Consider the following 18,329-nt stretch of genomic DNA (forward strand, 5'->3'; position numbering starts at 1 on the left):
ACACCTATCTGCCCCCATTCAGACGGCACCACAATCTCCTCCACTTTCGACTCTTGGCATATCCTTGAGCTCTCGCTGTCCTTCACACATGACAGAGTCAAGGAGAGGGAAAGAGGTCCCAGGTGTGTTCTGAGCAGAACAGAGGAGGCCATCACCTCCCTTGAGCTGCATGTAAGACCTCTATTAATGCAACACAAAATGGCGTTTGAGGTTTCTTTTATTTCTTTTTCTTCATCTTCTTTTCTTTTAAGGTAATTTTAAATTTTAGGTTACACCACTAACAGGGTTTAGACTCCTGGAAAATTAAAATATTTCCGTTAAAGCTAAATGCCTCTTTGATCACTCCCCATCATCCCTCCCATTCCCTGACTCTGACCCCACATGCACAATTCCATAGGTAACCACTGCTGCCCATTTGAAATTCATCCTTCTAGATTTTTTTCCTTTGGATGTCAATGTGGTAAACACAACACACACACAGACACACACACACACACACAGCCATAATGAATATGTAGCATTTTTATGTGGAATCGTACTGTACATATTTATCCTGTGGCTTTTTTTCTCCACTCTGCTCTGGGCTCTTGATTCAATTCACAGATAGGGGATGGTGTTCACTTTGATCGGGCTGCATCAAGCGACTGACCCTTATAGAGAGCCAATTGCTTTAGAGGCACACTCAGAAGCTCCTGTCTCTAATCCCCTTGAGCCCTACGTCTCCTTTCCCCCTCACCCTCTTTCCTTCCACTCCCTGGCACGAAGGCCCCCCGCACAACCCCCAGAGAGAAGGTCTTAATTTCTCTGATGCCCCAGGAAGGTTCATCTTCCGAGGTTGCGGCACCCTGCGCCCTCCGGTGGCTACTCTGGGTAACTGCAGCGGCGCCTCCAGCCCCCTCATCCATTCCCCCAGGAACCGGTTCTAGAAGCCCTGCCCATCCACCACCTAGGCGTGAACCTTCCCGCGCCTGCCCCGGGGGCCCGGTCGCGGATTAGCTGATCTCCGCTCTGGAAAGTCTCCTAGTGGAATGTGAGCGCCCTTGTGACCTGCCAGGAGAATGCACACGTCTGAGAAGCCCCGGAGCGCGGCTCTTTGTAGGAAACTCGTGGTCGTCGTTGCCGAGCCTTTGGAAGGCGACCTGCTGATCTGAGTGTGTCGGAGTTCGCTGCTGGGAGCGGATTCTGCAGGGAGTGCCCGCTGCTGCGCTGCTGAGCCCAGCAACAGGGACGGGCTAAATCCATCCTGGTGCGGTCGGGGAATGGACCGCCCCTAGTCCTGCCCTTCCCCAGCCCGGGACTCTGTCCCCCGCGGGGTGCCTCTGCTGGCCCCTCCCACTTCGAAGCCTGCCCCGGTTCGCCACTCTGGGTTCCGCTCACCCTCTTTTTTCTACAGACTAACACACTAACACACTAACTCAGGTCCTTCCTTACTATATTTATTGCCCCTTTCGCTCCACTAGAAGGTCAGATCTCCGATGACAAAGGGCTTTGTCTCTTCCGTTCAAGTTCATGTCCCAAGCATCTCTCACAGTGCCTGACATTGTTGGTGTCACCGAATGAGGGAACAAGGACCCCGTGCGCCCCCAAGCCCAACACGGAGTCAGGGTTCGCAGTAAAGAGCATTTTCATTTATAAGGCAACCAAACGAGGTGATGGTGGGGGCTGGGGGAGGCGGAGGGGAGATGAGGGGGGACGGGGGCGAGGGGAGGAAGGAAATCTCAAATCTGCCTGCCCGGAAAAAGGGGTCTTGAGTCTCTACTGGATTTTAGGGAGAGCTCAGACCAACGTGATTGGAAGCTCCAAAGGGTGAGGCACAGCTGAGGTCATTGTTGATCCTCGCAGGCTCAGTCCGTCTCGATGCTCCTTGAGTCACAGGCTTCTCGGTGCTCGGAAAACCACTTACACAAACGTCCGGTGAGTCGTGCATCAGAGAGTTCATCTGTAAGAAGCAGTTGCAAGGCCCGGTGATGTATTGCCTACTCTAACTGCCATTTAGAAGCAGGCAGTCTGGGGCGTCTGGGTGGCTCAGTCGTTAAGTGTCCGACTTCAGCCCAGGTCATGATCTCCCAGTTTGTGAGTTCGAGCCCCACGTTGGGCTCTGTGCTGTCAGCTCTGAGCCTGGAGCCTGCTTCAGATTCTGGGTCTCCTTCTCTCTCTGCCCCTCCCCCGCTTGTGCTCTCTCAAAAATAAATAAATGTAAAAAAAAAAAATTGGAAGCAGGCAGTATGTTGTGGAAACGGGCCTCCGGCTAGAGCTCACTTCCCTCTAGCTACCCGAAACACAGAACAACAATAACTAAGCCTTGTTTTCCTATTAGAAGCAGAGATTTTTATTGTTCAGCCCCTGGCACATACTAAACGTTGTTCAGTGACTGAAGTGGCTGAATGAGGGTCTGGAGGTGCAGGCCACAGAAAGATGTCTGAGCTAATCGGTGGAAAAGGCAAGCCTCCGAAAGCAGTGGGCGGCATGCCCCAGTGTGTGAAGAATGTGGGGGGATGTTTTCCCGGAAACCTAACATTGCTACCGCAAAAAATACTAAGTTTTTTTTTAAGGTTACTTATTTATTTTGCGAGGCAGAGAGTGGGGAGGGGCAGAGAAGGAGAGAGAGACTCCCAGGCAGGCTCTGCAATGTCAGTGCAGGGCCGGATGTGGAGCTCCAGCTCACAGACCGAGAGATCATGACCTGAGCTGAAGTTGGTAGTTCAACCGACTGAGCCACCCGGGCACCCCTATAATAATAAGTTGGGGTTTTTTTTTCAAGTTTCTTTTTGAGAGAAAGAGACAGAACGCGCATGTGTGGGCATAAGTGGGGGAGGGGCGCAGAGAGAGAGGAAGACACAGAATCCGAAGCAGGCTCCAGGCTCCGAGCGGTCTTCGCAGAGCCCGACGCGGGGCTCGAACTCACAAACCGCGAGATCATGACCTGAGCGGAATGAAGTCGGATGCTTAACTGACCGAGCCACCCAAGTGCCCCCAAAACAGCCTTAATTACACAGCAGAGGCCGTAGAACTCTCTGGAGATGACAAGGAAAGGGAGGCTATTTTGGTTGGGGTTCATTCATCTGCGCACGGGAAAGAGGGCTTCAGCTGCTTCCGTTGTGACCTCACGCTTTGCACGAGGGTTCTTCCCAGCTGGCCTCCGGCAGGTGGGCAGATCCCTGCTGGGAAGAGAAACTGCAAAAGGGCGCCCTGGGCCAGCAGGAAGCGATTTGACCTTCGGTGCCCACCTTCGGGGACCCACCCGCCTTCCTCCCGCACCTTCTTTACGTAGACCTGGAAGTATTTTCGGCCCTTTGGAGACAAGTGTTGGAGACATTAGTCTGCTGGCTTTCTGGCGTCGGCCTCGCTGAAATCAATTCCCTTCTTGTTTCACCTCTACTCATCTCTCTGCCTCTGAGTTTCATCAGCACTTGGTGTGGCAGAATCGGAGCCCTGGAGCCGGGCGCTCTTGCACCCCACTTGCCCTGGCTCTACGTATACAACCAACATTTATGAAGCTCCCAATGTATACTGGTTATATTCGCAACAGATATCTGGGAAGATTTCTTTGGAGGAGGTCCCATTTGAACTTGGCTTTGAAATTACGGATAGGATTGTGCCAGGAGATGGGACCCTAGGGGTATCCTCGTAGAAGAATTCGTATGGAAATTTTGGTGGCTTAGATGTACTATAAATACTTGGAGAATGGTGAGCAGTTCTGGCTGCGAATAAGAAAGAGCAAGTGATAAAAGTTTGTCAGGGTTTCTTGGTCCCAGCTGAGAAGGGACAGAAATGTGAGACTCCAGCATTTTTCTTAATTTAGTGAGCAACAGAGGAGTCCTTGATGGCCGGTGTGACCAGCAGGGACACGGGTCCCACTGAAGGGAGGGAGAATGGTTAGAGTCTAAAAGGAAGGAGCAAAGGAGCATGGGAGGATGGGCCAGGAGCAGCCTCCCTGCTGGGGTCCCGGCGGAGGCTCCCCTAAAACATTCTTGTGTCCCCACCGCTGAGAGGGGGGTCTGCTCACCTCTCATCCAAGCTTTTGCCTAGAGAGTGATTGCTCCTCAAGCAACTGAATGTCTCCAAGAACACGGCAAAGAGCAGCTCAGAATTCCCCACAGAAGTCAACATGCAAGGCACATTTACAAGTCCCAGGCCTTGTGCCTTATGTACCCTCCCCGCCACCCCCCCAACCCCCCACCGCCCCCAGCCTGCCACCAACCATGTGAGTTGGGTTCAAATCTGACCTTGCACTTACCAGCTAGAGCACCTCGAGCCAGCCACTTAACTTGTTTGCGCCTCAGTTTACCCATCTATAAAGCAGGAAATAAAAGCATTACCTGGGGTGCCTGGGTGGCTCAGGCATCTGACTTCGGCTCAGGTCATGATCTCGCAGTCTGTGGGTTCGAGCCCCACATCAGGCTCTGTGCTGACAGCTCAGAGCCTGGAGCCTGCTTCGGATTCTGTGTCTCCTTCTCTCTCTACCCCTCCCCTCCCCTCCCTGTTTGCTTGCTTGCTATCTCTCTCTCTCTCTCTCTCTCTCAAAATCCTGCCTAGGATTCCTGAAAGATTTCATCAGACATGAAGCACTCCTATTTGGCTGAATAGTATTTGTCAATTGGTATTGGACACCAACTCTGCCGAGGCTCTTGACTTCTCTGGGCTTCTGTCTCCCCATCTGTAAAATGGGATTGTAACAGCATCCCCCTCCAAGGGCTGGGAAGATAAGACACACTGTCAGGCTCGGTGCCTGGCACACAGTCAGCTTGGTGCCCACCGTTAGGCGCTCTGCCCCATGAGGAGGATGCTATGAATACCCCCCCTTTCCAAGCGACTTGCTGAAGCTCCACGATTTGAACCTAGAGCTTCGGCGGCTCCCGGGAGCCCTGCTCCTGAGTGAAAGGAATTCCGGTGGCCCTGGGGTAAGGCCAGGGGCAGCCCGGACAGGCCTTCCGCCTTCTCGGGGTCAACCCTCATGACACACGATAATGCGAGCCCTTTCCTGCGCCTGCGGTATCATCAGGATTTTCCGGATCGGGGTGTCTGGGCGGATTCCAGACACACAGTAGGCTCTTGGTGCAGCCGAAGGCCCCGCCCAGCCGCCCCGCCCCTCCCCCTCCGCTGGGCTGGGCGGGGCGGGTTAATACTAACCCGGCTGCCTCCGCCCCTCCCAGGCAGAGCCACTTGGGACCAGGACCTGTCAGGTAAGCAGGCAGAACCGGGCGGCTCAGGCCTGGGACGGCACAGCTGCCTATACCAGGGCCGGCTGGCACCGGGCCCTGAGGACGGGGGGGGTCCTCGTCTGGGGACAGCGAGTGGCCTGTGGCTTTTTTCCCTAGTTCCCGACTCCCGGGTTGGAGGCGAGAGGGATAGGAGGGAAGGAGGGCCTCTCGCTCCTCGGCCGGTTGGAGCTGGGACTCCAGCCCCCTCCTCCCCGGGCCTCCCCCACCCCCCCCCCCCGACCTCTGCCCGGCTGCATCTCCACGCCGCTGGGAGGTCTAGACGGCCATTGCTGCAGGTTGGGCTGGAGCCTCGCCAGCCCGGCAGGAGGGCTGGGGGTTGGGGTGGGCACGGAGGGGAGGCTGCTTCACCAAGGTCAGCCTCGTGGGAGGCCCGCGGCCCTTCCGGGGCCGGGAAGGAGGGGGCGGAAGGGAGCTGGAGGTCCCTGCCAGCCAGCCTGCTGGGCTCCCATGATCTCCTCCCTTCCTGCCCTCAGCCAAGACCAAGGAAACAGGGCCATCCCCACCCCCTTTCTTAGATGGAGAAACCAAGCCCCAGAGAGGGTTAGCAGCTGGCCTGCGGACACACAGCCGGTGAGCACAGGCCTGGATGAGCCCCACAGCCTGAGATGCGGGGTGGGGATGGGGGGACACGCTGCGGGCAAACGCCGCCTCTTCTCTGGGCCTCGGTTTCCCCACATCTGTGAGATGGGAACGTTGAGTTGGAGAAGGCCCAGGAGCTCTGAGATGAGGAGAGGCCGAGAGGGACCTTTGATACGCGAGGACGGGGTGAGAGTGGTGGTTGAGCCATGCCGATCTGCACACGCCGCTACTCCTACCCCCACCCCCGCCCCTGCCCTCTCTGCCCTGCCTTCTCCTCTTGCCCTGCCTCTGTCTCTCTGTCTCTCTTTCTGCCCATCCCGCTTCAGCTTCTAGCCATCCCGCTCCGGCCGGACAACCTCCCCACCCCTCTCATGCGGGCGGGCCAGGCCCCGCGCCCCAGGCCCCAGGCGGGTTCTGCTTGCGGGACTCAGCAAGGACTCTGGGACAACACTGACTCAGACCCCCATCCAGGGGCGGGTGTAGACCATGCCCGCACTGCCAGCTGGCACTGCCCGGGGCCAGCCAGGCCGACTCACCCCGCACGGCCGCAGCGGAGGCAGGCTTTCGGCGGCCCAGCCCTTGGCAAACTAGGTGGCCCCCTTGACACTGGGAGAGAGACAGGGCCCTGCTCACATGGAGATTATAGGACAGTGGGAGAGGTCAGCGCTAGAAAGATAAGACTCAGATAAATCTTCGCCGCTGAACTGAGGAGGGAACGAAGCAGAGAGCCCGGGAGGGCGCCGGACCGGAGGCTGCTTGGGCTCCCTCCTGATGGTCAAGGTCGCACAGATCTCTTCCCTCCTGGTGGGGCAGGGGGTGGCCCAGCCGCACACCGAGGGTACGCCGGCCCCCCACCCCCACTCCCTGCACCCCCCTGGGCCTAGGGCTCTCAGCTGCTGCTGCAAAACTTGGAAGGAAAGAGACCTCTCTGGGGGGCTGTCTGGCTCCTGAACGCCCCTGCGTGCGTCATGGAGCGGACTGGGTCTGAGAGTCCCGTTCAAGGCCTTTGGTGTCTGTTCTCTCACAGTCGCCGACGGGGCTCCAGGAAGCATCTAGGTCTTGGAGTCTCTCTCAGCTTCTTCCAGGCGGGCGCCCCGTTTCTCCCTGACCCGGTGCAAGCGGTGGGGAGGCCCCGGGGCCAGTGGGAAGGGATCTTGCTCAGCGCGGGCCCCTGCCGGCCGCTACTTCAGGACCCCTGCTTCCTCCCGGCCTCTGCTCAGGCTGGGTCCACAGTCAGCCCTGCCTCGGGTCAAACCCCTGCTCCCAGCTGACCAGCTGGGTGACCTCGGGCAAATGACTTTCCTCCTCTGAGCCACAGTTAACTCATTTATAAAAGGGGGTAATCCTGCTGCCTGGCTCAGGATTGTGGAGAGGATTTGATGGGTAATGTGTGTAAAGCGCTCGGCCAGTAGATGGGGGCTATTGTTATAGTTCTTATTATTGTTATCATTCCTGTCTTTTTTTGCCTGGATGACTATAGCAGCTTCCTAAGAATTAACCTAATTAACAGGTCTCTCTCCTACATCTGCCCTGGCTACACATTTTATTCTCCTCACAACAGCCAGCACGATTAGAGAGAAACTAAATTACAGCTGGTCCTCCCTCTGCCCAGGGATGGAGATTTGGGCTCAGAGAAAACACCTAAACTCTTGCCCCCAGGGCCCTATGTGACCTGCCCATCTCCCCCCATACCGGCTGCCTGGTTCTTCCAACACCAAAACCTGTTTCAGGCAGGGGAAGCCCTACCCCAGGGCCTTTGCACTTGCTGCCCCCCCACACACCTGCACTCCCACACTTCCTTCACATTCCCTCTGACAATCCCTTTAAGAATGCTGCACTCCCAGGCTGCCTGCTCCCCTCCCCCTCCTCTGCTCCCCTCCCACAGCCCTCATTGATGCTGACTTGCTCTGTTTCTGTTTTTTATTTTGATTAGTGACTACCTCTCAAGCTTTTCCGAGAGCAGAGATTGTTGCCCAGCACACAGCAAGTGCCCAGTAAATACCGGTTGAATGAATGAACCTGCCCTGCAAGGTCACTGTAAGAAAAAGAGAAAAGAGATAAGGACTTTTTAAAAATATCCAGAACATGCTCCCTCTGAGCCCCTCCTTAGTCCTCTGAAAAAACCAGGCACATGCAGTTCCCTCTGCCTAGGACCTCCCCCCCACCCCCTGCCCCTGACTCTTTGTCGTTGATGGCAGCGTTCCCCATCAGCGGTCACTTGTCTCCCAGGTCCATGTGGCTGAGAGTAGGGCAGGGCGGGAGAGCCACATAGGAGATGGGTTATGCGGGGCCGTTCCACCATCGCAAAGAGAAGAGACTTGCAGGACAAAATCCCTTCTCTCAAATCTCACAACCATCCATGGTGGTGCTCAGAACTCAAGAGATCTCAGCTCCGTGAGGTGTAGGGATTTAGCCTTTTGGGACATAAAACCTATTGCACATAAATGAAATTCAGGCTCCTTACCCACCCATCTGCCTTCCTCTCCCCATCCAGCCCACTGCTCCAGCCACAGTGGCCCAGGCTCATTCCTGCCCCAGGACATTTGTACAAGCTGCTCCATCTCCCTGTAGATTCTTTGGGTATTCTTATTCTTTTTTTTTTTTTAACAAATTTTTTATTTAGATCCAAGTTAGTTAACCAGACAGTGTAATAATGACTTCAGGAAGAGAATTTTGTGATTTTGCACTTAATGTAAAAACTGATAACGTTTGATTTGATACCTATGTTATATATATTTCTCTAACAATTTTTAAAATTCAAAATTCAAGTTAGTTAACATAATGTAATAATGATTTCAGGAGTAGATTTTAACGGTTTTGCAGGCCATATTCTTTTTTTTTTTTTTCATTTAAAAACTATTTAAAACATTTGATCCAGCTGGAATTCCTTTTTCAGGGGTGGGGGATAAGAAGTAAGAAAGAGATCTAGTTTTATTTCTTTTTCCCAAAGGACTCCCCTAGTCTGATTTTCTAACTGGTTCTATGCAGGAAAACCACAGAGGTGAATGTATAGCTGGACATCTTGCTGAAGTCATTATCTTAATAGCCTTTCAGATGATAAAAGTAACCATCTGTAGCAAATCCACCTCCTCCCTTTAATTATTTACTTCTTGCTCTTTATTAGAAATATCATTTATTGCCTCCTCTTCCTCTTTATTAGAAATGTCATTTATTGCCTCCTCCATACCCATGTTTGTTTTACACCACCTTCTGCGGTCAAGGCCCAGAGCAGTGAATCAACACCACACCATCGACCATTGACTGTGCTTCTGTTCGTTTCTCCTGGCGTGTCTGAGACTCTGGGGGAATGTTACTCAGAAAACAGACATTCGTTACTTTTTTAACTCCACCATGGAGTGCAGTCCCTATCAATGTGAAATGACTCGGGCTCTTCATTTATACTTTTGGCATCAAATCCCATATTGAGAGCTCTTTGTTCCCTCCCTCCCTCCTTCCCTCCCTCCCTCCAACTCTTTGCATTTCTCTGGAAGACCTTTGCCCCAGAGTTTCCTCTCAACTTGTCAACGCCCCTTTAAGATGTATTTCAACAACTAATCCTGTTTGGTTTTGGTGTTTGATCAAATCCCGGTTGGGGCAAGACCTGAGTTTCTGAGTCCGGACATTCACAATGAAGGAGATAAATGTTAGTTTTCGCTACCATAGCCAGTCTAACAGATCCTTCAACATCGGTGTTTGTGCACTTGGCCACTGTTTTCCTGTATAGAAAGCAAGTAGCTTAAACAAGATGGAAGCTTGTTTACAATGTAAACAACACTGGACAAACAAAATCGTTCAGTGGCAGGCAGAACAGGGCCGGTACTGCAGCTCCGTGCCACAAAGCCTTGAGGACTAACCTCCCTCAAGACCCCACACCATCCCTCTTAGTGCAAAATGGCTGCCGGAGCTCTGGGCATCACATCTGAATTCCAGACCGCAGGATGGAGAAAGAGCAGAAAGGTACCCGCCCCCCCCCCACACCCCCATCATCTTTAAGGAGACTTCTCAAAGTCCCTCACGGCCTCACTGGTCTAGCAGCGACCAAATGTCCATGCACCACTGCAAGGGAGGCTGGGAAATGTACTCGTGGAGATTTTTGGTTTTCTTTTTTCATTTTTTATGTTTGTTTATTTTTGAGAGCGAGACAGAGTGTGAGCGGGGGAGGGGCAGAGGGCGACACAGAATCCGAAGCAGCCTCCACGCCCTGAGCTAGCTGTCAGCACAGAGCCCGATGCGGGGCTCGAACCCACGAACCATGAGATCATGACCTGATCCGAAGTCAGAAGCCTAAGCGACTGAGCCGCCCAGGCGCCCCTGTGCTCTTCTTGTAGTTTGGTGGCTATTTGCCCAACCCAAACTCTGGCCTCTGCAACAACGAAAGAAAAGGGAGAGGGGACCCATGGGAAGCAGTGGCACCCTGGCCTTGAAGTATCATTCCCCTCTCCCTTTTTGTCCTTCTGTACTGTTCCGCTGATCATAGACAAGTATCCTGCCTGAGTTGGTGCAGGGTGGCTTTTTGTTCCCAGTGAGATCCTGCCGGTTCTGGAACACATTCCGAGGAGCCACACACAACAGACCCGCGAGAAGGGTCCTCTCCAGGCGACAGCCGGCTGGAGGCCTGGAGCGTCTCCCCGTGGGTCCCCTCGGCATGCCTTCAGCCAGGTCTGTTGCAGGCTGTTGGTATGGCCAGCCTCAACAGGTTCAGAGACCAGAGCTTAAACCACCTGTCCAAGGCCTCCAGAAAGGAGGTGGTAGAGTGAGACAGAAAGCAGGTCAGACCACCTTCTGCTCCAGGATGGGCTTCCCTCCGTGGAGGAAGGAGGAAGAAAAGAGTTCGTCTGGGGCTTGAGAGGCAGTTCTGTGGGTGGGAGCCCGGAAAGGAGGCACTGAGGTGTGGGGAATTTCCCTGGGTGAGGCATAGCCACAAAGACGGTTCTGCAGCAAGAAAGACTGACATGTGAAGAGGGAGGGACCGAGGGATCAGGCCTGTGTTCCCACGGGGGGGGGGGGGGGGGCTCCAAACCCCACCTCCCCGGATCCCACACATCAGTGAAAGGAGGTGATTGGCCCATCAACTGTCCTTGCCATCTACTTATAGATGAGGCAAATGAGGCACAGAGAGGCAAAGCCACTTGGGAGTAAGCCCAGGTCTTTTTGTGTGTTTAAGGCTGATTTGTGCCTTTTCCTCTGAGCTCGTCACATCTTTTGCCCACTCTTCTCTGGGTCTTTTTGTTCTTGATTTCTACAAACTCTTTACATAGGGAGGAAGATGACTCCTTTGTCTATGATTTACACTGCAACTGTTTTCCCCGTTTGGCATCTTTTGATCTTACTGTTGGTATTTCTTACCTTTCTTTTCTTTTCTTTGCCCTTGTCTTTTTTTTTTTTTTGAAGAGGGAGCTTTGTCGTTTGCTTGCTTTTATATGTTTTACTATTTATGCAATTAAATGTGTCAAGCTTTTCCTTGGCAGTCCCTGGCCATCCAAGCCAGGGTTGGGGAAGCTTTTCCCCCTGACAGGCTTAGCCATAAAAGAATTTGTCTGTGTTTTCCTAGAGTAAAAAGCCCAGGAAAACGTGGGCTCCACAGCTCTGTCTTGTCACAGACGGTGACCCCACCATCGCTCACCAGATATTCTTCTCCCCGCTGCAGGCCGATCTGGGCAGTGGCAGCTTCAGCGCAGGGCGGACTGTCACCATGGCCCTCCTGACGCACCTTCTGGTCTGCACCTTCGGGCTGGGTTCCTGGGTAGCCATCAATGGGCTCTGGGTAGAGCTCCCCCTGCTGGTGACGGAGCTGCCCGAGGGTTGGTACCTCCCCTCCTACCTCACGGTGGTCATCCAGCTGGCCAACATCGGCCCCCTCCTGGTCACCCTGCTCCATCACTTTCAGCCTGGCTGCCTTTTGGAGGTGCCCATCATCTTCACCGTGCTGGGCGTGGGCACCGTCGCCTGCACCCTCTTCGCCTTCCTCTGGAATGTCACCTCCTGGGTGCTGGACGGCCACCACAGCGTCGCCTTCATGGTCCTCACCTTCTTCCTGGCCCTGGTAGACTGCACCTCCTCTGTCACCTTCCTGCCCTTCATGAGCCGGCTGCCCGCCCACTACCTCACCACCTTCTTTGTGGGCGAAGGACTCAGCGGCCTCCTGCCTGCCCTTGTGGCTCTGGTCCAGGGCTCGGGTCTCACTACCTGTGTCAATGTCACTGAGCCCTCAGACACCACCCCAAGCGCCCAGACCACCAGGAGCATCGTCTTCCCACAGGTACCCATCATTTGCGGTGGCAGCGCTCTGTGATCGACCACAGGCAAGATCGTGCAGACCGTGTCCTTGACCTGGCTGCACTCTCACGTCCCCTACCCGGGGGAGCTAACTTTCAGAGCCTTTGTGTTTCCAACTTGCAAAGTAGGTACTGTGGATGTGTAATTATTCAAAATTCCCAGGTGATGCTAACATACATCCATGGCTAAGAACTGTAGACTTTATATTTTTTTTTAACTTTTTTTAATGTTTTATTTATTTTTTAGAGAGAGATAGAGACAGCATGATCAGGGGAGGGTCAGAGAGAGGGGGAGATACAGACTCTGAAATAGGCTCCAGGCTCTGAGCTAGCTGTCAGCACAGAGCCCGATGCGGGGCTCGAACCCACGAACCGTGAGATCATGACCTGAGCCGAAGTCTCACGCTTAGCCAACTGAGCCACCCAGGCGCCCCAGAACTGTAGACTTTAGACATGGCTTCAATGCTCCATGTTGTTTAAGATGTCAACCTTTTTGTTGTTGCTATTGTTGCCTGGGTGTCAGACACGTCACACACAGCTGGTACTGTCCAAACCACAGCAGTACGTGGCTGGGTGCAAACCCCGTGGCCCCAGGCAGCTGTAACCTGCAAGCATTTTCCCTTAAGTGTTTGAATTAGTCGAAGACATTTAAATACTTGAGATTTCATGTGCGTAAGTCTAGATGGACGGTATCTTTTGAAAAGAGATTTGGCCGTGGGGCACCTGTCTGGCTCAGTCGGTAGGGCATGAGACTCTGGATCCCGGGGTTGTGAGTTCGAGCTCCACGTTGGGCGTGGAGATTACTTAAAATCTTTGAAGGAAAAAGAGGGGAATTGGGCCACGCCAGGCCACCTTCCCACAGGGCTACTTTGGGCAAGGCTGCCCCTCCTCGGAACTTACGTGTGGGCGCCAGCCCTTAGAAGGCAGTAGCGCAGGGAAAGGCATAGCTTCTAAGTCGGAAAGAAGCAGGTGGACTCAAGCATACGGCCTTTGCCACACAGTCCCTGTGGCCCTCAGGTGAGACAGGCTACTGTGACGCAGGCAAAGTGCTGGTGCTCACTGAGCCGTCAGGCCACGTGAACATTCATTATGACCTGAGGAGTTGTGTGTTATGATGTCCATCCCTTACTTACAGTGCAAGCTACTTATTCTACATTGTTATTGATATTGTTGTCACCTATGTCCTGACATTCCCCCCCCCCCCCCCCAGGGACCCGGCTGACCCTATTTTATCTTTCCCCAGGCTTCTAACAGCACTTTCGTGCCTGACCTTCCCGGGCCGGCGCATTCCGCGGTTCATCTGGAAAGTCGCAACCTCCCGGCCAAATTCTCTCCCTTGGTCTTCTTCCTCCTCCTCTCCTTCATGATGGCCTGCTGCCTGGTCGCTTTCTTTCTCCTCCAGCGTCAGCCCAGACCCAGGGAATCTTCCATAGAGGACCTCCTCACCTCCCAGGTCACTCTCCACTCCATCCGGCCACGGGAAGGGGAGGACCTGGGCCCCCCCAGCCCAAGGGGCAGCGGCAAGGCGCAGGAGCATCCAGAGGAGAAGACGGGCCCCCGCCACGCAGCCTCCCTGATCTGCATCTACACCCTGGTGGCCTTCATAAACGCGCTCACCAACGGCGTCCTGCCCTCCGTGCAGACTTACTCCTGCCTGTCCTACGGGCCCGTCGCCTACCACCTGTCCGCCACCTTCAGCTCCATGGCCAACCCCCTCGCCTGCTTCCTCTCCATGTTCCTGCCTCAAAGGTCCACCGCAGCTGGCCCTGGGGAGCTCTTGCTGGGGCCCGTTTCGTTCCAGAAGTCAGGATTCCACCTATCGGGCTCTGTGGATGGTGGTTGAAACGCGGTTTCTAGGGGCTTGACTGCCTGGGTTCAAATCCCCACTCCACCACTTCCTAGCTCTGTGATCCTGGACAAGTCACTTCACTTCTCTGTGCCTCAAGGATACCTATCCGGAAAATGGGGGCGATAAGAGTTCTACCTCCGGGGGTGGCTGGGAGCATGAAATGAGCTAATTTTGTAGAGATTTGAGAGCAGTGCCTGCACGGGGCAGGTCCAGTGTAGGGGTTGACCGGCCACTGGCCCTTGAGGAGGAATGGAGGCCGGAGCTGAGGTTCCCACGAGCAAACAGACACCCTGGGGTCAGAGACAGGGTCTAATTCCCAGTAGTGCAGCCCTGTGCTCCTGCCTCCAGCTCCTGCTGGCTCCTTTACAGCTGTAGTTCTGGAAGAATGGCTAAGCAAATTGATAAAATGCAGATGAAGCCAGCCTAGATGGGGGCCTGAGATTTCCAAGTTCAGTAAAGCAGCCTCAGTACTTCCACCGCGGGGGTTGGGGGGGGGGCAGTCAGATGCTGGTCGGAGACACAGACTTCGGGGTCATGAAACTTTATGGCCCCACAGCCTCCCACCCACCACTGCCCGCCCTCACGGGCGTTTCCGACCCGCTCACACCCACCTCCCTCGGCCCAGGAAGACGGGAGAAGGGGAATAGGCGAGTCGGACAGAAAACGTCATTGCCAGAAAGCTGAATGTCCTCCCTGAGGGCTTGACATGGTGGCAGGAGACGAGATTTCTGACAAAGCAGGACCAGAAGCCACAGATCTGTGGGCTGTGAGACCCCCAGAGTGTGAGAAATCCCGAATCCGAAAGCCAGGGGCAGAGCCTCGCTCTCACCCAGGGCCACAAACCCATCTTGGTGTCGAGAAGAGCATGCACGGGGCGGCCCCAGGGGCGACGACCTCAGATGAAGGACAGTGGCCTCAGTTGTCACACCTAGCGCCTACAAGGAAGGCCACCAGGGCCCCTAGATCATGTCAGCCTCACGTTGTAGACCAGGGTAGGGGCGGCCAGAAGGGAAGGGGTCAGCTGAGGTCCCACGGCATGCCCTCCCCCTCCCCCCGGCAGGGCCAGTGCTGCCATCAAAGCCACCTTCAAGTCAGCCCGGCTTCCTGGCCGCAGTTGGGAATGTGGCAGGAGGAAATGATGGCAGATGAAATACCAGGCAGGGCCCAGGGCCAGGCCCGGCACACTCTGTCCCACAGGTTCCCACAGCCCTGGGAGACTCCTATCCTCGGGGAGGAAACGGGCTCAGGGACCAGTCTTGCAGCTCAGATGGGAAGCAGGGTCCGAATCACGTCCCTGCAGCACCAGCGTCCATAGGTTCTGTTCCCCCCGCCGCTCATGTTCAGGGTGGCTTAGGCCGGCCTTGCCCCGTCAGGAATCTCTGCGAGCCACTTGAGCCAGGTGGCCTGGAAGTTCCCACGGGGATCTAACCTCTAGCCCTGGAGATGCTGACCCCACTCTAGGCGGCCCACCCCGCCCCCCGGGTGGAGGAGGCAGAGGTCAGGCTTCTCATCGCTTCCATTCTTCTCCCCTGCTCTGCCCCAGGTCTCTGCCATTCCTGGGGGTCCTCACGGTGCTGGGAACCGGCTTCGGGGCCTACAACATGGCCATGGCCGTGATGAGCCCCTGCCCCCTCATGCAGGGCCACTGGGGTGGAGAAGTCCTCATTGTAAGTATCTGGCCTGTGGGGCTCCCCCTTCCTCCCCCCCCCCCCCCACCTAGCGGAGGTGACCGTTTCCATTGACTGAAGGCCCCAGGGGGAGGTGGGCAGGGGAGGGATGCTTCTCGCTTGGGAACAGAGGCTTAGGAAGGTGAGGTGGCTGGTCCGAGGTGACAGTCCAGACTCTCCCCTGAATCCACACTCTTCCTGCCATGTGTCTGTTAGCAGTGGCGTTCTCCCAGATGTCCTTGCTTTGATTATGGGGGACATAAAGGCTATTGGGTTCTCCCCGGGCATGTGTGTCGACTCATGGGACCCCCAGCCCTAAAGGGTCGCCCCCAAAGCCTCTACTCAACTTAGAGGTTATTCCATGGGGCCCCCCTAACCCTAGAGGGTCGTCCTCCAAGCACCCTTCTCCCCCGGGGCTCACCGCAAAACCCCCTTCACCCTGCATCTCTCCTGCCCTGTACCCACAGGTGGCCTCCTGGGTGCTGTTCGTCGGCTGTCTGAGCTACGTCAAGGTGATGCTGGGCGTGATCCTGCGCGACCGCAGCCGCAGCGCCCTCTTGTGGTGCGGGGCGGCGGTGCAGCTGGGCTCCCTCCTGGGCGCCGTGCTCATGTTCCCGCTGGTCAACGTGTTCAGGCTCTTCTCATCCGCGGACTTCTGCAGCCTGCAGTGCTCCACCTAGGACACGCGGCGTGGTCCGTCACATGACCCTGAGCCACTCCCATTACTAACACCGGAAACTTGGGCAAGGCACGCACCCCAGGCCGCAGGGCAGGTGGCGGGGAGCTGGGAGGCGGAGCCTGAGTCTCTACGCATCCGCACAAACTCCGCTCCGGAACGGGGTGGGGGGCGGGAAGAAAGCCACGGGGCCTCCCACGGGACCGGGACGTGCAAAGAGCAGCCCTGCCCCCAGCGCCGTGTCGCAGCGCCTGCAGTTCCCTCGCAGGACTTCCGTGGACCCTTGAGAGGCCGCGGATTTGCAGCACCCGGCCGGAGGCAGGCGCAAGGGTGTCAGAAGGGGAATGCGGAGAGGGTGAGCTAGCCCTGGCAAGCTGTGTGACCTTGGGGGAGTCGCTTATTTCTCTGTGCCTCAGTTTCCTAAAATGGGGATTATGATAAATAGCACCTACCTCACTGGCTTAGCACAGGAATAAAGGGGAGAAGCAGCCCGCGTGGGCCATTTCCTGATCTGATGTCTGATGAGAGGGACAGCAACAGGACCCCGAAGTGGCCAGGGGAGGGGGGCTGAGAGAGGACCCCTGCCCCGCATTCTTTTTTCCTACTGTTGTCACAGAAGAGCTTGTAAAGGACCGTTGGCTCATGGCAGAATCTTGGGCATCTTCACACCCCCCGTTCCCAACATGCATGGACATTGTACCCCACTCAGCCCTTCCCATCACCCCTCCTCACTCAAGAGGTCCTTCTCCTTAGAAAGCAAGTGACCTGCTAGGTGGCAGAGATGATGGGGACGCATGGAGGGCTACACCCAAGTGAGTCCCCTCCCCTCCCCCACTCACTAAGGATGAGACTGGACCCTGCGAACCCTGGGAATCAGTTCTCTCGGCTGGGGAGGGGGGCACCAGCTACCCGATGGTTATTGTGTTTTCTTTTTCCTTTTTTCAGATAGAAATCCCCTGCTTTTCCACTAAGATCAGGGCTCTAAAATCAATATAATCAGTTTTCAGTTCTAAGGTCAAGGCTAAGCTTAGAAATGAACCAGAATCAAAGGCTTAGAGAATGTCCGGTCCTGGGACTTCTTTCCTCTAGTGGTTTGCTTGCTGGCCACCGGCCCTCCTTTGAATTTATTTTGAATAGATAATATAGTCGTGTGTTTCAAAAATCAGAAAATATAAAATGATGTTCAGCAAAAAATTCCATCTCTCCTCTCCTTCATCTGGCTCAGCTGCTCTCAATGCACACGCACTTTGATTACTTTCTTGTTCAGTCTTGCAGAGATTATGCAAATACAAATAGGGTCTTTTTACAGAAAAAGTACTAAACTGCTGTGTATCTTGTACTTCACTCAACAATGAAGATGGAGGGGTGCCTGGGTGGCCCAGTCAGTTAAGCGTCCGACTTTGGCTCAGGTCATAATTTCACAGTTCGTGGGTTCGAGCCCCTCATCGGGCTCTGTGCTGACAGCTCAGGGCCTGGAGCCTGCTTCGGATTCTGTCTCCCTCTCTCTCTGCCCCTCCCCCACTCATGCTCTATTTCTCTCTGTCTCAATAATAAATAAATATAACTTTTTTTTTAATAATGGAGAGAGGACTCTGATGTTATCTCCTGACCACATAGTATTCCAATGTGTGGAGGTACCAAGTGTATTCAACCAGCCCTCAGTAGAAAGACATTTGGAGGTGTTGGAGACAAAATTTAAAACAAAATCTCCCACTGGGGCGCCTGGGTGGCTCAGTTGGTGAGGATCTGACTCTTGGTTTCAGTTCAGGTCATGATCCCAGGGCCGTGGATCCCCACCGTCAGGCTCCATGCTGAGCAAAAAGAGAGTCTCTCTCCCTCTCTCCCTCTCTCTCTCCCTCTCCCTCTCCTCCTCTCTACCTCTCTCTCTCTCTCCCCCCAACCCATGTACATTCTCTCTCTTTTTAAAATAAAATATGTTTAATTTAAAAATCTCCCACCAACCAGAAAAACCTCTCCACAAAAGTAGAAGAGAAAGAAAACATTTGTATTACTGAATAAGCATTAAACCAGATTGCGGCGCACATCGGACCATCCGCTGAA

General features: G+C 54.8%; 1 protein-coding gene across 7 annotated transcripts; it reads left to right on the forward strand.

Annotated features, from left to right (window-relative positions):
• Positions 1–5,162: 5,162 nt before the first annotated feature.
• SLC52A3 (solute carrier family 52 member 3) lies at positions 5,163–17,683 on the forward strand. Of its 7 annotated transcripts, XM_039237758.1 has the most exons (8): positions 5,163–5,183; positions 5,738–5,792; positions 7,735–7,838; positions 9,526–9,758; positions 11,449–12,060; positions 13,320–13,825; positions 15,469–15,592; positions 16,060–17,683. In XM_039237758.1, the coding sequence occupies exons 4-8, from the start codon at positions 9,693–9,695 to the stop codon at positions 16,270–16,272; spliced, it is 1,521 nt and encodes a 506-aa protein (XP_039093689.1). In that variant the 5' UTR covers positions 5,163–5,183; positions 5,738–5,792; positions 7,735–7,838; positions 9,526–9,692; the 3' UTR covers positions 16,273–17,683. The 7 variants fall into 7 exon arrangements, with proteins under 7 accessions (XP_039093689.1, XP_039093690.1, XP_039093691.1 ...); XM_039237759.1 differs by lacking the exon at positions 9,526–9,758; XM_039237760.1 differs by lacking the exon at positions 9,526–9,758 and having other exon boundaries at positions 7,735–7,832.
• The last annotated feature ends 646 nt before the right edge of the window (positions 17,684–18,329 follow it).

Source organism: Hyaena hyaena, unplaced genomic scaffold (assembly GCF_003009895.1).
Source record: "Hyaena hyaena isolate Hyena2069 unplaced genomic scaffold, ASM300989v1 scaffold_131, whole genome shotgun sequence".
Classification (NCBI taxonomy): domain Eukaryota; kingdom Metazoa; phylum Chordata; class Mammalia; order Carnivora; family Hyaenidae; genus Hyaena; species Hyaena hyaena.

Coding starts and splice junctions, on each gene's coding strand:
- SLC52A3 (XM_039237758.1), top strand. CDS start 9,693: ATGGCTGCCGGAGCTCTGGGCATCACATCTGAATTCCAGACCGCAGGA. Junction 12,061..13,319: donor GGAGCATCGTCTTCCCACAG/GTACCCATCATT, acceptor ATCTTTCCCCAG/GCTTCTAACAGCACTTTCGT. Junction 13,826..15,468: donor TCCATGTTCCTGCCTCAAAG/GTCCACCGCAGC, acceptor GCTCTGCCCCAG/GTCTCTGCCATTCCTGGGGG.